The sequence below is a fragment of the Muntiacus reevesi genome, chromosome 12, assembly GCF_963930625.1.
Source record: "Muntiacus reevesi chromosome 12, mMunRee1.1, whole genome shotgun sequence".
Classification (NCBI taxonomy): Eukaryota; Metazoa; Chordata; class Mammalia; order Artiodactyla; family Cervidae; genus Muntiacus; species Muntiacus reevesi.
Genome location: NC_089260.1, coordinates 56,982,181 through 56,998,021, shown reverse-complemented (window position 1 = coordinate 56,998,021; position 15,841 = coordinate 56,982,181). Strand labels below are relative to the sequence as shown.

At 43.6% G+C, this 15,841-nt stretch overlaps 1 protein-coding gene across 2 annotated transcripts in view; it reads right to left on the bottom strand.

The window, feature by feature from the left end:
- Positions 1-797: 797 nt before the first annotated feature.
- RB1CC1 (RB1 inducible coiled-coil 1) overlaps positions 798-15,841 on the bottom strand; it is a 40,743-nt gene continuing 25,699 nt past the window's right edge. For both annotated transcript variants that reach the window (XM_065903471.1, XM_065903472.1), the window contains 11 exons: positions 15,581-15,707; positions 13,592-15,492; positions 9,984-10,149; positions 9,331-9,439; positions 9,022-9,250; positions 8,403-8,457; positions 7,486-7,533; positions 6,253-6,311; positions 4,415-4,551; positions 2,475-2,545; positions 798-1,751 (listed from right to left, as the gene is read on the bottom strand). In XM_065903471.1, coding sequence (XP_065759543.1) covers positions 1,674-1,751; positions 2,475-2,545; positions 4,415-4,551; positions 6,253-6,311; positions 7,486-7,533; positions 8,403-8,457; positions 9,022-9,250; positions 9,331-9,439; positions 9,984-10,149; positions 13,592-15,492; positions 15,581-15,707 — 2,980 coding nt within the window. In that variant the 3' untranslated portion in view covers positions 798-1,673. The remainder of the gene's footprint in view (positions 1,752-2,474; positions 2,546-4,414; positions 4,552-6,252; positions 6,312-7,485; positions 7,534-8,402; positions 8,458-9,021; positions 9,251-9,330; positions 9,440-9,983; positions 10,150-13,591; positions 15,493-15,580; positions 15,708-15,841) is intronic.

The following is a 15,841-nucleotide window of genomic DNA, read 5'->3' as shown; positions in this document are numbered from 1 at the left end:
GGCCTCACCCACCCAAAGTTAAGAACCCAACCAGGCTTCATTTCTCTTCTTTGTAACTAAGAAAACCATACTTTCTTTTTGTTTGCTTTATGAAGGCATAGGTAACCACTGATAGCATAGGTATAGAATAGGATGTAAGAAAAATGATAAGCAACAAAAGTCGACATTAAAGAGCGCCACTCAGGAGATCAGGTTCAGCCTGCATCTCACAGCATGACTCTGAAATCTGAAGTCAAAAAGTCCATCGGGCAGACTCACTCAGACCCAAGAACACCTGCGCAGCAGACCCACCCTCACACAGAGCTCTTTGCTGGTGATGCTGTCTGCGTGAGGATGCAATGGAAGGACTGAAGAGAAACGTGAAATCATTTGTCCATTTATTCATTAATATGTTGTCAAATTCAGTTTTCTATACACTATGGTGTTTATTCCATTTTCTGTACTATTAGATATACATATTTAAAAAAATATTTAACTTATTTTTATGAAGAAATTAAATACTTTCTGGAAAAAAAAAAGCCATTTTATTATTGTTCTCTAGCAACAAACCTGAAACAAATCTCAATCCACTCAGGCAGCTCACTTAAATGCCTCTGTTCGCGGCATTTATCTGAAGACCGGGTTTACACAATTCTACTCTACAGAAGGCTGTTTGACCCTGTTACATAGCATACAGTTAAAGAACATTTTTGTAATAAACATGTTTCTCTTTGATATGATACAGAACAAGTTTTTCACACTTCCCAGCAATCACTCAAATATATTAAAAATGTTTCTGTCTTTAAAAGGCACACACATTTACAGGTTCAAATCTTTATTGTTTTAAAATTCTACATGTCTTTTACAATACAACATTTTGTTATTTAAATGACCTCTAAATGGTTAATGTACAATGAATATGCTTTTCTGAAACTGAACCATGAACTACGACCTCGTCGATAAGATTCTTCTAAACAGAGTACGAAAGTGTTGGGAGGGGCTGTGTGCTACTTGGAGACCACCCCCAGCACACTCCTCCTTGGAGAACCCAGGCGACCATCTGCTCAAAGTGCTTCTCAAGACTGTGGATATGCCTGATCTTAAAGTCAGTCAATTGAATTAGAGTTCCTTTTTGTTTTGAAACATCAAAGGGCATTTAAAAAAATAAATGAAACAATTTGCTTTAGTAATCTACAGAGGCAAACAAAATCATGATTATCCGCATGCAGGAACACTCCTCTTTAAATAGTTTTGAAGAATGTATACATTTTATAAAGAATGTGTTAAAGAGTGCAAGTCTTCTGATATTGGCTTCACAAAAAGACAAATGCTGGTACAGTAACTAACACGGACTATCTAAATTCAAGCTAATGTATATGTAACAGGCAATTAGCATGGCTTATCGTAGGCCACAATGCACAGGGTATGCCCTTTGAGAAAATGAACTAGTTTGGTCCCCATTTCTAGAGTTACTTGGGTAGAAAAAAACAAAACCATTTTAATTCAGCTCAGAGTTTTGATGAATTTATTGTTCCTAAAGTGTAGTCAGGTAAAAAGTAAATGATATACACCAATGAAGTACATTGTCCTGTTGACTTTTATATAAAAAGATGGCCTGCTGTTTTTGGAGTGATGAAAGAGCACTGTTGGACAAACCAGGAAACATCACAGAAGGTCTCAATTTCTTCCTCAAATTACACTTTCTTATTCCATGACACAGCTTTCACTCTGTAAAACTTTGTCCCCAAAGGAACTTTAAATCTGTTTTGTGCCTAAGACAGAAAGAAAAGGGTGATTAAACCAAAGTGCCCAAGTTCCATCCCATCACACTACTCAAGGCTAGATTACCGGGGGGGGGGTGGTCTTTACCAGAGGACGTCCGCCTCCTCCCCATATGAGTGGAGACTCAGCCACTAATACTGAGGCAAGAGTCAGTGATCACTGATAAAGGTATGGTGCCAAGTGAGCCGTATGTCATTACGATGAGCATCAGAGAAAGTCCAGCACCACCCGGCTCGAGTCCTGCTGGTGCATGGGGCACAGAGGAGGGTGGGGAAGCTGCTCACTGGAGGTCACTGAGCCCTCAACACTGACACTGCCAACATCACAGTCAGGCGCATCCTGAGCCGGCAGCACTTCACTTGTCTCTCCTCAGTGGGGGGGCACTGAGAGTCAGGACGCATCAGCTCTGCCAGCAGATGGATTCATCACCAGCTCCTTTACTGCACAAGAAGCACCAGCCACTCAACACAGAACAGTAACTTGCTGCAGTTTTCCTGGACAGGTTGACAGTTTGTTGGTAATCTAGCTCTATTTTCAGAAGGCAAGTAACACAAACATTCACAAAACTGCTGGTGCAAACGCACATTGATGAAATTCAAGGCCTGACTCAAGTGAACTAAAAGGCCAGGACTAGCACTGCTCCTGACTTCTACATGACACAGCCAGAGAACCTTCTTTCAACTCCCGGGTCTGCATCTCACCGTGAAGCTTACCTTTTTGGCCTGGCAGTACTCCTTTTCCATCACTTTTCCAAGGACCCACGGTCTTCGAGATGCACCTGAAGCTATGGAATCAAATCATTAATTTCTTTTTGAAAGTACAATTATAATTATTCATGAAAACAAAACTGCCAGAATCAAAACAGACTAAGGACCTTCTTCCAAGTGAAATCACAGAAATGCAAAATGACTTATAAAACAAAACTGGATTCATTTTACTTTAAGTGCAAATAGTAAATAAATCAGAAGCAAACAATCGGAGTACAAATCAGGAGCAAATAAATCCAGGTATTCTAAGCAGCTCAGCAGTGCCACCTACTGTAAGTGCAGACACATGACCTGTTCTGCTGCTGAAAACAGGCGCAAAGCTGATTTTCTAGGTTCAAAGCAAAGCACTGCATTTTTATTTTTGGCACCACAATGCAAACAGTCAGTGCAAAATAAATACCTAAGAATGAAAGAACATCAAAGGGACTACTTTTGTGAAGCGAAGGGAAAAAATGTGGAAGGAGACGCGATGAAAAAACCCATGTCACAAGCCGAGAGACACATGCTCATTCTTTTAAAATTCACCAGAAGTTGTCATTAAAAAGTTGATTCCAAAAGTATTTGACCAATAATTTATCTGTTTAGAGTAAAACCTCTGAAATTCCCAAGAGAAGATAAAACTGATTTTATTCTATAAATATTACTTGGCAAGACGTAAATTACCAGATCTCCCGAATAAACCATCAGAAACACACACACAGACGCCACCATGGACAATGAACCCCTGGGCCACAGGACGTGGCGAGCCTATTCTAAGGCCCAGTAAGGGCTCCACAAACAAGTCACAGCTTCTGAAAAGAATCATTTAACACAGCAGTCCCCAAACTTTTTTGGCACCAGGGACCGGTTTAGCATAAGACAATTTTTCTACAGACAGGGGTGCAGATGGTTTCAGGATGATTCAAGCACATTACATTTATTGTGCACTTTATTTCTATTATTACTCTATCAGCTCCACCTCAGATCATCAGGCATTAGATCCCGGAGGTTGGGGACCCCTGGTCTAACACTAAAGTCCCAGGAGTGATGAGTACCCCTGTCAAGGGCATAACACCCTGATCAAAAAACCATTAAAATAAAAAAGAAAGAAAAACTCAAGTTCATGGCTTTCAAGGTAAAAACACTAGGAAATTAAATTGTAAGTGTCTTACCTCACTTTCCACAGTTACACTCTACATAACCCACCACCAACAGCCACAGAGCCAGTGTCAGAGAATTGACATCTGACCACTCCAAACAGGAAGTGAAGTGAAAGTCGCTCAGTCATGTCTGACTCTTTGTGACCCCATGGACTATACAGTTCATGGAATTCTCCAGGCCAAACAGGAAGATCAAACCAAATGGATACAGTCTTTCTATTTAGGCAAAGTATTCCAGGGTGTCTATTATGCTCTTTTTGAGTTCTTTTAAAGGCCAAAGTACCAGATAATTGTAACATACTAACCGCAACTTGGTATATTTTAACAAAGCTCATTGCTTTGAAAAGAAAATGAAAGTAGTGACAAGTTTAATAACGAAAAGCAAGGTAGAAAAACAGAATGATATATTGCACAGAAGAGACATTCTATAATTTAAAAGAATTTATTTTCGCCAAAACAAAGAGTGCCCTTATAAACAAATGAGCACGTTATATTCAAGCTTACATAGGTATGAGCATTTTAACAGTACAATCCTGCTGTCACCAGGGTATAAGATAACTGACCTGACTGCGTTAGCTGCACTCAGGCTGAACTGTCAACAGAATCCAGTAAAATAATCTGGATAATGCAGACCAAATAAAAACAAACAAACAAGAAAGCAGATGGAAGCAGAGCTCTCTCTTGCCTGTGTAACTCTGACACAATCAGAGAGCACACACTGGGATTCTGTCTCAGTGAGACACTTACCGCCCTCTCCCGGCCTGAGGTCCAGGGCGGGCAGGGACTCCGCGTGCAGGAAGTAGAGGGTGGGGCTCACGGTGAAGAGCACGTAGTTGTCGTGGCGCTCGTCCAGGATGATGAGCACCAGGTCGCCCACCTGGAAACTGAGCAGAGGAGCAGCTTCAGTCACCTGAGAAGCTACCACCACCCCGCCTCAAGGGTCTGCTTGTGGATGCTGCAGGGCCCAACCGACGTTTAGTTATCAATGCAACAGCAGGTGTCTCAGCTAAGTGAGCAGTGCTAGACATACACGTTCAAACGGTAATACCAGCAACTGTCAGAGACCACTGGTTAAGAGAAACACACACACACACACACACACACACACACACGGCTTGGGTGAAGAGGAAAAAAAATACCCAAGTACGTACACACACACACACACGGCTTGGGTGAAGAGGAAAAAAAATACCCAAGTACGTACACACACACACACACACACACACACACACACACACACACACACACACACACACACACACACACACACACACACACACACACACACGGCTTGGGTGAACAGGGAAAAAAATACCCAAGTTCACCTAGTTACAGGAAGAAGGTACTCATTCAAACCTAGTATTTTACAACAACACACAAAAATAGGGGGAGCAAACGAGTAGTCACGGTGAGGAGGGAAGCGCTAACTCATCCAACAGTGCTGCTCCAGGCTCTCAGGAAAGTCCCCTCGGTCTGGGAGGAGAGGCAGTATGGAGACCAGGTATGATGGCCTGGTGTTTCAGATGGCGTCTGTCTGTCTCCTCAGGGTCCTTCAGAATTATCTTCGAAATACCCGTTCAAAATTAATTTGGATCTCAGACAACAGTGGTCCTGAACCTGATAAATCATCAACATCACTAGGGAAACTCTACAAAGATAACAGTCTTTCCTTCATTAACTGTTTATCTCACAATTAACTGCCTGCCTAAAAGAATAGGACCAGACATGTTCAGGACAAACATCAGAAGACAACACCTCAAAAGGGAAGGTGGGCTTCCTGGAGATGGCGTTTTTGTTTTCAGCTCATCTTTCTCATTTTTGAAAGACTGTAAGTTGATTTGACTTGACATACAGCTGGTAGGGAAAGACAGATACACCCAGCCCTTTCAAATCACCAAGTTTAATGTCAGTAACCCAGACATTTGGTTGACATATCTATTACAGACAAAACAGAAAGTCTTGTTTATTTTTTAAGTCAGTGTTAATAAGCAGTGCATTACTGAGGTGTAGCATATCAATAAAACAAAGTCCGAGTAATAAAAAAAGGAAGAAACACTACAATTTAAAAAAAATCAAGAGTCTCCAATCTAAAATGAAAAAGATGAAGGTGGTAAAAGAGATTTAAAAGAAGTGGCAGCAACTGAAGAAGCTTCAGGAATGCAATGTAAGTGACAATTAAAGCTAGGACAGGAAGGACTTCCAGTACAATCCCAATGTCCCCAAATCCCAATGCAGGAGACACTGGAGACCCAGGTTCGATGCCTGTGTGGGGATGATCCCCTGGAGAAGGAATACAATATTCTTGTCTTGGGAAAGCCCATGGACAGAGGAGCCTGGTGGGCTATAGTCCAAGGGGTCAAGAAGAGTCAGACACGACTGGGCACAACAGCGTCCCCAAAATAATACAGAAAAACCTTGCTTTTCAATTAAAAAAATATTAATTACGAATGAATGTATAACACTCTGTTGACTGAAACTGAGGTTGAAGGGTTATAGTCACTGAAACACATTTTCATGAACAATTCAGTACTATTCAATGTGGCAATTTTTTTTTTTCACAGAAAAAAAATAAACACAATACTTACTCTCTAATGGCTATCTTCTCAGAATGCCTTGAGGATACGGAAGACATGCTCTGAGACATCTGGAAGAGAACAGTTCAAAAGCTTACATGAGTCATGTGCTCTCTCCAGGCACTTTCTAGGCCTGACTGCACACACTTCTTCCACTATGATGTGTGGTCACGTCTGCGTCCCAGCTTTCAGGGCCCAAACTCCCATGCTTCATTAATGTAATGCCTTTCCTTTAACAGTTACTCTCAGTGTACAAATTTACCTATACTTCTACTTATGCTATTCTTAATCAAATTTGGCTGGATTAAAAACTGGATATAGAATTATTTTATCAATAAACAGATACTTAATCCTAACAAATATCAGAAGGAAGGAGCTGATGATTTCAATAAAAGTTTATAGCCCACAATTCTGAGCAAGCAGCAGCCCAGGAAGGGCCTGCCTATCATCCTCCCCTGCAAGCATCTAGGTGGGAGGGGACGGGGCTAACTGGTCTCAGTCGGGCTTCAGCCTACTTCTCACACTGTTACTTGATACAGGGCACGTGGGTCCCCAGGTCTGGGAGCCAGAAAGGATGGCAGGGACATCTAACCCTCCCAAGCAGAGTGGCCCAACTCTAGTCACGCAAACCAAAGACAGATAAATGGCTTTCCGTCTTAAACACTGAACAGCACCTACAGCGTCCTGTGCACTGCCCACTGCTCTGGGAGCACAGAGGACACAGTGATGACGCCCCGCAGGCAGAGTCTCCTCCCCCGGGGACGCAGCCCAGAGCACATGGGGAGCCGCTGTGGCAGCAACTTCTGCACCTCTTCCTGAAAGGATCTGCTTCACGCACACAGACAGCAAACAGCCTTAAAGCTGCTGTGGTCCTAAGTTCAGGACTGACAGTTTAGCAGTTATGGAAGTAACGTGGAAATTTTGCTGCTCGAGTTAAGACAGGCACTTGCAAGAAACTGGATGCCTCCATAAAAGACACTTTAAAATAATTCCACTCTAATCAGTGCCTTAGGTACTGAACACAGGCCTCAAACTACTCCCATTGCCTCATAAATCCTAATCATTAAGAGTATGAAAAATGAAGCAACTGCTTTATTAAAGCACGTTAAGACTGACTTGTAAAACTGATTAGTCAACAAAACCTACCAGGAATGAATTAATCAAACCACACAACCTTCTGATCTTCATAATGAAATGTGACACAAACAGTTTAAATGTCAAGATCAACTGGGCGAGAAATCTTACCAGTCTCTGATTTAACCGCTTGTTTTCTTCTTCTTTCAACTGTAGTGTCTGCAGAGAAGAGAAAGAGACACCATGGTTTATGCTCATAAATACTCAAATCCAAACATAATGGACTAATGCTAATCTCTAGTATAAAAAGATCTTGGGGACATTCTTTTCTAGAGAGTCTCTCCAACTGTTTTATTTACCAGCATAAAAGGCAAATGGAATAATTTTTAGGTATACTTCCTTATGTTAGGTGTTCTCAAAGCTTAATCTGCATTAGAAGCCCTCGAGGACTTGCAAATACACACTATCAAGATCTGTCCCCAGAGGCTGTGTTAGGAGGTGGGGCCCAGGAGGTGGAACCCACAGTTACACACACAGGCAAGCAGACGTGATGACCCTTCACTAACAAGAGCGCAGGGGAGAGACCCGAGCAGCGAGGGCACACGTCTGCACAGTTCAGACTCCAAATCCTCAGACAGTTATCTTGTGGAGAGCAAAAGAAACTGTTAAAAATCTTCAAAGCCTAAGCAATGAAAAGTGCTCTATGAACAAAGAAAGGCAAGTCTGCAACTAAGAAGAAACCCCTATTGCCATTTTTTCTCTTCACCTCAATCAGTCCCTATAAAAGAACCTAACTTTTCTTCATTATTCACATAGTCTGTTTTTGCCCTATTTTGGAAAACACTTAATACTTAGTTTTTGAAAATTAATATGTGGAATTCACACTTAAACTGTGTTGCTGAATCCTGAACTGTTACCAGCCACTAGGATCAGAGATGACAGAGCTTCTCAAAAATAACCACAAAATAACCATTAAAAACATCTAATATATAAACACACATAGTCTGTTCTCAGTGTAAGGTTGCTTCACTGCAATCCAGAGTGCAGGCCTTACCCACTATGCTTCAACACGGACAAAGCGCACTTACTCGTTCCAACAGCATTATCCGCTGTCTTTCTTCAGAGAGCACGTGGACGTTTTCTCTAAGAGAAAATGACTTACTTTAGCCATACTGACAAATAAAACTGTAACATACTTAAGAGTGCACAATGAGGTGGTATGAGACACGTGTACTGTGCAACACTAATCCACACCCCACTCACCTCACATGACTACCTCCTCCCTGCACTCACAGCCCTGGGGAAACCACACTCCTCCTTCTCCACTTCTACCTATATGACTTTCATTTCAGATTTTACGTGTAAGTGACCACTCCATCCACCACGGCCTCAGCCCCATGAATACACCTGAGCCTCTGGTAACCCCTGCTCCCTGAGGCAATGGGCTCAACCCTGGAACCCCTGCAGACACCAGTCTGGCAGCCCTTCCTGACTACCTGTGGACACTGCAGGGACACCAAGGCACCCTGTGAAACATGCCCATATGGGCTCCCACAGATAACTAGTAATGGTAACACAGACTGTGCCATAACCAATCCACCGGGTCCAGCTCCTGAGTCTGTGGGCTGCGGTCACCACTAGGGTTGCCCAGCCCTCCCACCTTCAGTGCTGGCTGGCCATGCCTGAACAGGAGGATGGGGCACTCACTGGACAGACATCGTGCTGGTCTCCATGGCTGAGTCTGGCCTCCCCTCACCAAGAGTGTCCAGGGCCTCCACCGGGGGCTCAGGCGCACAGGCCCCATACAACTCTGGGGCTGCGGCCATGCCCGGGGAGGGCACGAAGGCACCACCCCGCAGCCGGCTGACCTCCTCTTCCAGTCGCTTCTTCTCCTCCAGCAGACGCGCACGGTCCTCAGACAGGGACTCGATCAGATCTGCAGCCGGGGGTGGGGATAGTTACCCATGGTGCGCATCCGTCAGAGCCAAAGACGCCGCACTTCTGAGGCCCACTCACCTCTGTCCCGCTCCTGCTGCTGCATCGTGCTCTTGAGCTTATCACTGAGGTCATTGATTATGTTTTCTTTCCTCATTTTCTCTCTTGTTAAAACGGTGTTAAAATTGGTCTGGAACAACAGAACAAGAACCACTCACATGATCTGCACGCACAGGGCAGTGACGGACACAAAAAACACACTACATCTATTTCTGGTGGTACGTCTTGACATGGAGAAGAAAAGTATCATTCACAAGGTGACATTTTAAATAAAAATGCCAGCTCATCACATGGATAAGAATTAACAGCACACAGTGGAGAAGAAAATTTCACAGCTTAAAGAAAAAAATTCAAATATTATCTATGTAGTACTATAAACACTTTCATTTGCAAAAATTAACGTGATGTGAAAATGTTAAACGATTTTGACAAGATCAGGGAGGAAGCTAGGAAGTCAGGAACAGAATTTACATTTCTTCATTTCTAAACTAGGACTGTTTCCTTTTTGAAGTACTCATGTGAAATAACTGTTAAAAACAAAATGCTTTTAAATATGAAGAAGATACTTTGCAAATACCACCAGGATCAATGTAGGAAAAGTCACACTTAAGACAGCAAAAACCTCAACTACACAGACACACTTGTTAACCTTCTCAGTCCGGGAGTCCACACACCTGCTGCTCAGCGATCAAAGATGTTCGAACATTCTGCATCTCCTCATTCTTCCTTTTCTCCTGCTCTTCAAGTTGTTCTAGAAACTTAGCTTTTTCTTCCTGGAGCTTTTCTTGAAGTTCGGCAACTAGGCTTGAAGAATCTTCTCTGGCAGATTCCATGGCATGACTTTAAAAATTAAATAGAGTATTATATTTTTTCCCCAGTATTACAGATATAATCACAAGTATACCAAGTATCATAATTAGATGACACCAGAAATGCTAAACATCTTCCTTTAACCTAACAGTAGTTAACTGGTGTTAAAAGATCTTTCTATGTCAACTCTCGTTTTTTATCCACCAATAAAAGAGAAATAAGTGCCAGGGAAAAGCCTAATATAGATCACATACTCCCAGCAGTGTGGTTGAGTGGTTTATCCGATATTTAGGATAATCAGTTTCTACAGCAAAAGGCAACATTTTCAATATAAAAATCAACATACTTCAAGAGCTCAGCTTCAAATTCTAGTTTTACCTTCCTTGTAACTGCCAGACACAGGACTGAGAGTTGAATAAAAATACACCTGCAGAACACATCTGTTGAAGAGCTTTCATTCCTTAAACAGGCTTTGGTTCATTTTGTTAGTTAATGAATAAATAACTTTAAACTAAAGCGAAACTTAAATGTGTACACAGAGCAAACTGACATATGCCTGAATTCAGATTCACTTCTCTCAGAACTTGCTCACCTCCAGGGGGTGCTGAGGGGATGAGAGGCGAGGTCAGCAAGAAAGCACAAAGCCCAGGCTGCTGGTTATTCTATCTGCTTTCAACCTCACAATCCTCTACATCAGAACTGCTTGTCAAGAAGTAGATACTCTCATCCAAGGTGTTAAAATATCCCCAGCTCAAGAGAAAGACTGTCGTGTAAACATTCTCACACTATCCTAGCAACCAAGTCAATGGAGGGTTTTAAATGTACATTTATTCAATTTAAAAGGACACTTCAGTGTTTTTCCAAGTTTCTCCTTTGGGGCTGGGGAGGGGGTGGATTAAAAATCACAGGCAGCATCATTTCAAGGTCACTGAGGAACCAGGATGGAGGCAGGGACTTTGCTCACTAAGAAAACGGACTTGGGATAAAATGAGCCGTACGCAGGGCTTACATATGAGCATCTCTTCATACTGTCTGCTTAATGTCTACTTCGTGTAGGTAAGTGACACACCTACAGTTACAGGGTAAGCCAACTATTGTGGGGAAAACAAAAAGCCAAGTTCCAGGCAAGTAGGCAGGGCAGAGGGAAGAGAATGAGGTTAGAGGCAAGGGGGAGGCAGGTCACCAAAGTCTAAATGGACTACTGTAACATATAAGATGAAGAAGCAATAAGGTCCTGCTGTACAGGGAACTCTATTCAATATCCTGGGATATGACTTAATGGAGAAGAAGATACATATGCTTAACTGCATCACTTTGCCACACAGCAGAAATTAGGATAACGATGTACATCAACTATTAAAATGTTCATTGTGTCCGACTCTTTGTGACTCCATGGACTGCAGCCCACCAGGCTCCTCTATCCATGGAATTCTCCAGGCAAGAATACTGGAGTGGGTAGCCAACCCCTTCTCCAGGAGATCTTCCCAACACTGCAGGCAGATTCTTTACGGTCTGAGCCATGGGGCTTCAGATTATACTTCAACTATGTGTCAATGAAATAATTTTTTTAAAGGTAAAAACAAAGTAAGTCCCTGGCAATCCAGTGGTTAAAACTCCATGCTTCCAAAGTAGGGAGCATAGGTTTGATCCTTGATCAGGGAACTAAGATCCCACATGTGCTGGCATGGCCAAAAATAAATTAATTTTTAAAATTAAAGAAAAAAAAAAGGAATTAGCAACTACTTGAGCTATCAGGGCAAGACACAGTGGGTGAGCTATCAGGGGCGTGAGCCATGAGAACCCACAGCCTGTCAGTACAACAAGATTTCTAAGTATACAGCAGTTCAGGCACACAGGACGGCCTGTCCAAGGTAAGGGTGAGGATTTTTGAGACCCAGAGGCAGGACAGAGCATATTTGAGTTGCTGCTCCAGCTCCTCCCCTGAATACCTGTGCGCTCCCTGCTGAGGGAGCATTTACCCACCCCACCCCCACCCCATCACTCCCCCCCACCGCCCCACCACCAACAGCCCATACCCGTGCGGCTGCTCTGCCAAAACGGACACTGAATGGAGCTGTGTCAAGTCCTACGGGAGAACCATGGTTGAGGCCCTTCAGATTCTGAAGCAGGGAACCTGGCTTCAGGCTTGTACCTGGTCTGTGGAGACTGATCCCTGCCATGGTCTCCTCAGTTACCATAAAGTGGACACAGCCTCACTCCTGGAGCTAGGACACTCAGGTGACACGGTGGACACAAGGTGGGGTCCACACGAGTCCCGGCAGCACTGGGCAGGTATGGAGGGGCTTCCGTTCCCCCACGGCAGCCACGGTGAGCCTGCAGGAGGGCCCGGTGTCCAGAGGATTCTCAGAGGACTCCAAAGCACGATGAGGAAGGGTAGGAGAGAGGGAGTGCAGTGTCTGGGCAGTACCCCACGAGGACCACAATCTCTGACCAAACACTGTGCACCATACTCTTCACTGGCCCCTGGAGGACCCTGGTGCCGCCGGCCTCCCTGGCCTTCTGTGGTGACTGCCTCGACCTCTGCATCCCCCAGGCTCTGGGGACACTCAGAGGTCCAGTTCCTCTAAGAGCCTCCAATCCCTCCAGAAAACATAAAGAGCTTCTGTTTTCAAAATGGACTTTGAGGTTCAACTGTGCACCAGGATGAACAGTATACAGCAGATAGTCAATCACAAGAGACTGCGTATAAGTGATAAGAAGCGGCTGGAGGTTAAATTACATAAAGCACATACACCTATACAGATATTCTCTTGGAAGAATTAACGATAGAACCAACTAATAATGCTCTAGAAATTGTTTATTAGGCCACAAACCCCCTCAATATATTTTAATGAGTAGAAATACCAAAGACCATTTTCTCTGATCAAAGGCAGTAACATCAGGCAGCAACAATAATAAAAAGGCAAAAAACCCCACCACTGTATAAAACCCAGAATTTAACATTATCTTTTGAATCACAGAGGAAATAACTGAGATTGTAATATCAGAAAATAACAACCAGGAAGCGAGTCGCAACCTAGACGTTCCTAACTACTGCTCTTTTATACATACATACATACATACATACATGATTTTAAAAGAATGAAAATCAGTAACTTTCAAATGAAAAATTTCAGGAACAAACTACAAATAAACCGAAAGGAAATTTATATATTAAAAAAGGAAAAAAGATCCTGAAAACATTTGAAATTTTCAAAACTGATTTCTCTTGAAATCCAAAATACGAATCCATTTTTAGAGGTCATCCCAGTGGATTTACAATGTTATTTCTTTCAAATGTTTTTAAGTAACACAGACTACTTTAAAAAGGACATCTTTACTTCACAAATATCTCAATGGTTACTTTTACCTAAGGTAAATGAGGAAATTAAGGTACTGTGATTACACACACAATTAAAATTTGAATCACCAGACTGTAATTTTATGATTACAGACTGAAGTTCTTTCTTACCTTTTTGCTAATTGACTCTCAAGATGTTTAACTTTCTCTAACAACTCTTTCTCAACAGCTTCTCTTTCCAAGTGCATTTCTTTTTTGGCAGTCTCAATAGCAGCTTCTCTTTCACAATTAAGCCTCTGAACTAGCTGTTCTCGGTCCCGTTCCTGTCTCATGACAAATTCCTCTTTGTCTTTCTCTAGCTTCTGGATAATAGCTTTGTACATATCCTCTTGCTGGGAGATTTTCTCATCTTTTTGTTTTTCAAGAGCACTCAATTCTAAGTCCAATTTACTCTGCAGTTCAGCTAATTCTTCTTTCAGGCCTTTTTCTATTTCAAATGCTTGCTGATACAATGATGTCATTTTATTTAAGTCAGTTGTAAGCCTATCAGATTCTTCTTCATGTCTACTAATTAACTCGGAAATGCACTGATCTTTTTCAACTGTCATTAAAGTTCTCAGCTCTGCCAAGCCCACCTGATAATTTTCATTATTGTCGTGAATCTTTTGGTTTAGTTTACTGATCTCTGCTCTCAACTGTTCAGTCTCTTTTTCGAAGACAGACTGCAAGGTCTTCTTCTCCTGGGCTCTGCTTTCTTCCAGCAACATTTTTATCTCGTCAGTTTCTGCTTCCTTCAGAGCTAGCTCCACCTCTAACTTACATCTCGTGTCCGACAAATCCGAAACCTTGAGCTTTAACTCCTGGAGCTGCTGCTCCTTCTCCTGGATGACTGCGGCATGAGAATCTTGGATCTGCTCAACCCTCTGCTGGTTTTCCATTTCTAGTTTCTCCAAGCAGAGCCTGTGCTCGCTCATGGCCTTCTCCAACTCCTGTGTGTGACGGCCATGCAGTGTGTCCTCCAGCTCCTTCAGATGACTCTGCTCTAGGTGCTGGAGCTCTGCCCGCAGTAGCTGGAGCTTCTCGTCATTCTCCACATGGAGCTTCTTCAAGTCCTCCAGAGCAACCTCGTGCGACTGCCGCAGGGCTTCCATCTCACATTGCTGGGTGTGCACCGTGTGCTCCATCTCGAGCAGCTTCTGGTCCTTCTCTTTCTGCAGGCAGATGACGACTTCCTTCTCGTGCTTGACCAGAGCAAACTCATTGTCCTTATTCTGCAGCACCTCCTCCAGGCACACCAGGTCCCCCCGCAGCTTGGTGATCTTGCTCTTGTTCTCTTCACTCTCCTTCACCAGAGTAGCAAGCCTGCCCTCATACTCGATTTTTAAAGACTCTAGTTCTTTTTGATGTTTTTCATGTAGTGTTATTTCCAAAGAGTGCTTTACTTTGTCGATAATGCTTCTTATTTCTACTGCTGTACACTGCAAGGAATTGGCAAAGTCGCACTGTTCCTTCTGCACGAACGTCCGGAAGTGGCAGAAGTCCTCCTTCAGGGTCTGAATGCTGAGGTGCGAGTCGTGGGCGGACGTGCGGCACCTCCCCAGCTGGACGCTGAGGGACACGTGGTCGCCCAGATCCTCCTGACTGGGGGCACTGGTGTCCTGCATCCGTCTGCTGTCAATGGCGTTGATGACAGAGGAGTAGAGGGACTCCACCATCATCTCCGGGCTCTGCGGGTCACTGATGGGGTTTGGAGACGATAGCTGCTCCTCTATGACAAACTCATTCACCGCAGACATAAAGTCCGACTCAGGACTTTCTGCTAGTGAATCCAAGTCTAAGGAGGCCTGGTGGAGAGTATGCTCTATATTTGGATGGGGGATAGTCTCAAAGTCAAACGTGTGGGCGTCGATGCTGTCTGGCGACAGCTCCTCTAAGGGGCAGACCGCAGGACACAGGGCATCCTGCACGGCGAGTGGAGGCGGTGTCCTGGGTGAGGTAGTGGTTGTAATTCCTGTCGCGCTTTCCAGCCGGGGCGAGGAAGCCGACTGCGGGGACGTCTGACTCGCAGAGGCCTGGAAGAGAGAGGGACAGGCTGACCGAGCTGCGACACCACAGGCATGCATGCTAACAGGGCGAACCACTGCAAAGAACTGGATTTGCCTTTTGTTCACTCAGCAGGTCTGTAATGGTCTGTGACATTTCATCCAAACTTTGTGCTGCCTTTACCAAATTATGCAGAGCGAGTACATGCTGGTGGAGAGGTTCAAAGTCACAAAGTAAGGGAACCCTGAAACAGAGTGCAACCAAATTAGACTTCTGATTTCTTAATGATAAAGGGATAACTACAACCAAATATTGTAATCTGTGCCCAAAATGACTAACCATCCTGTATCAGTCAATACCAAACAAGTTTAAGAAGAC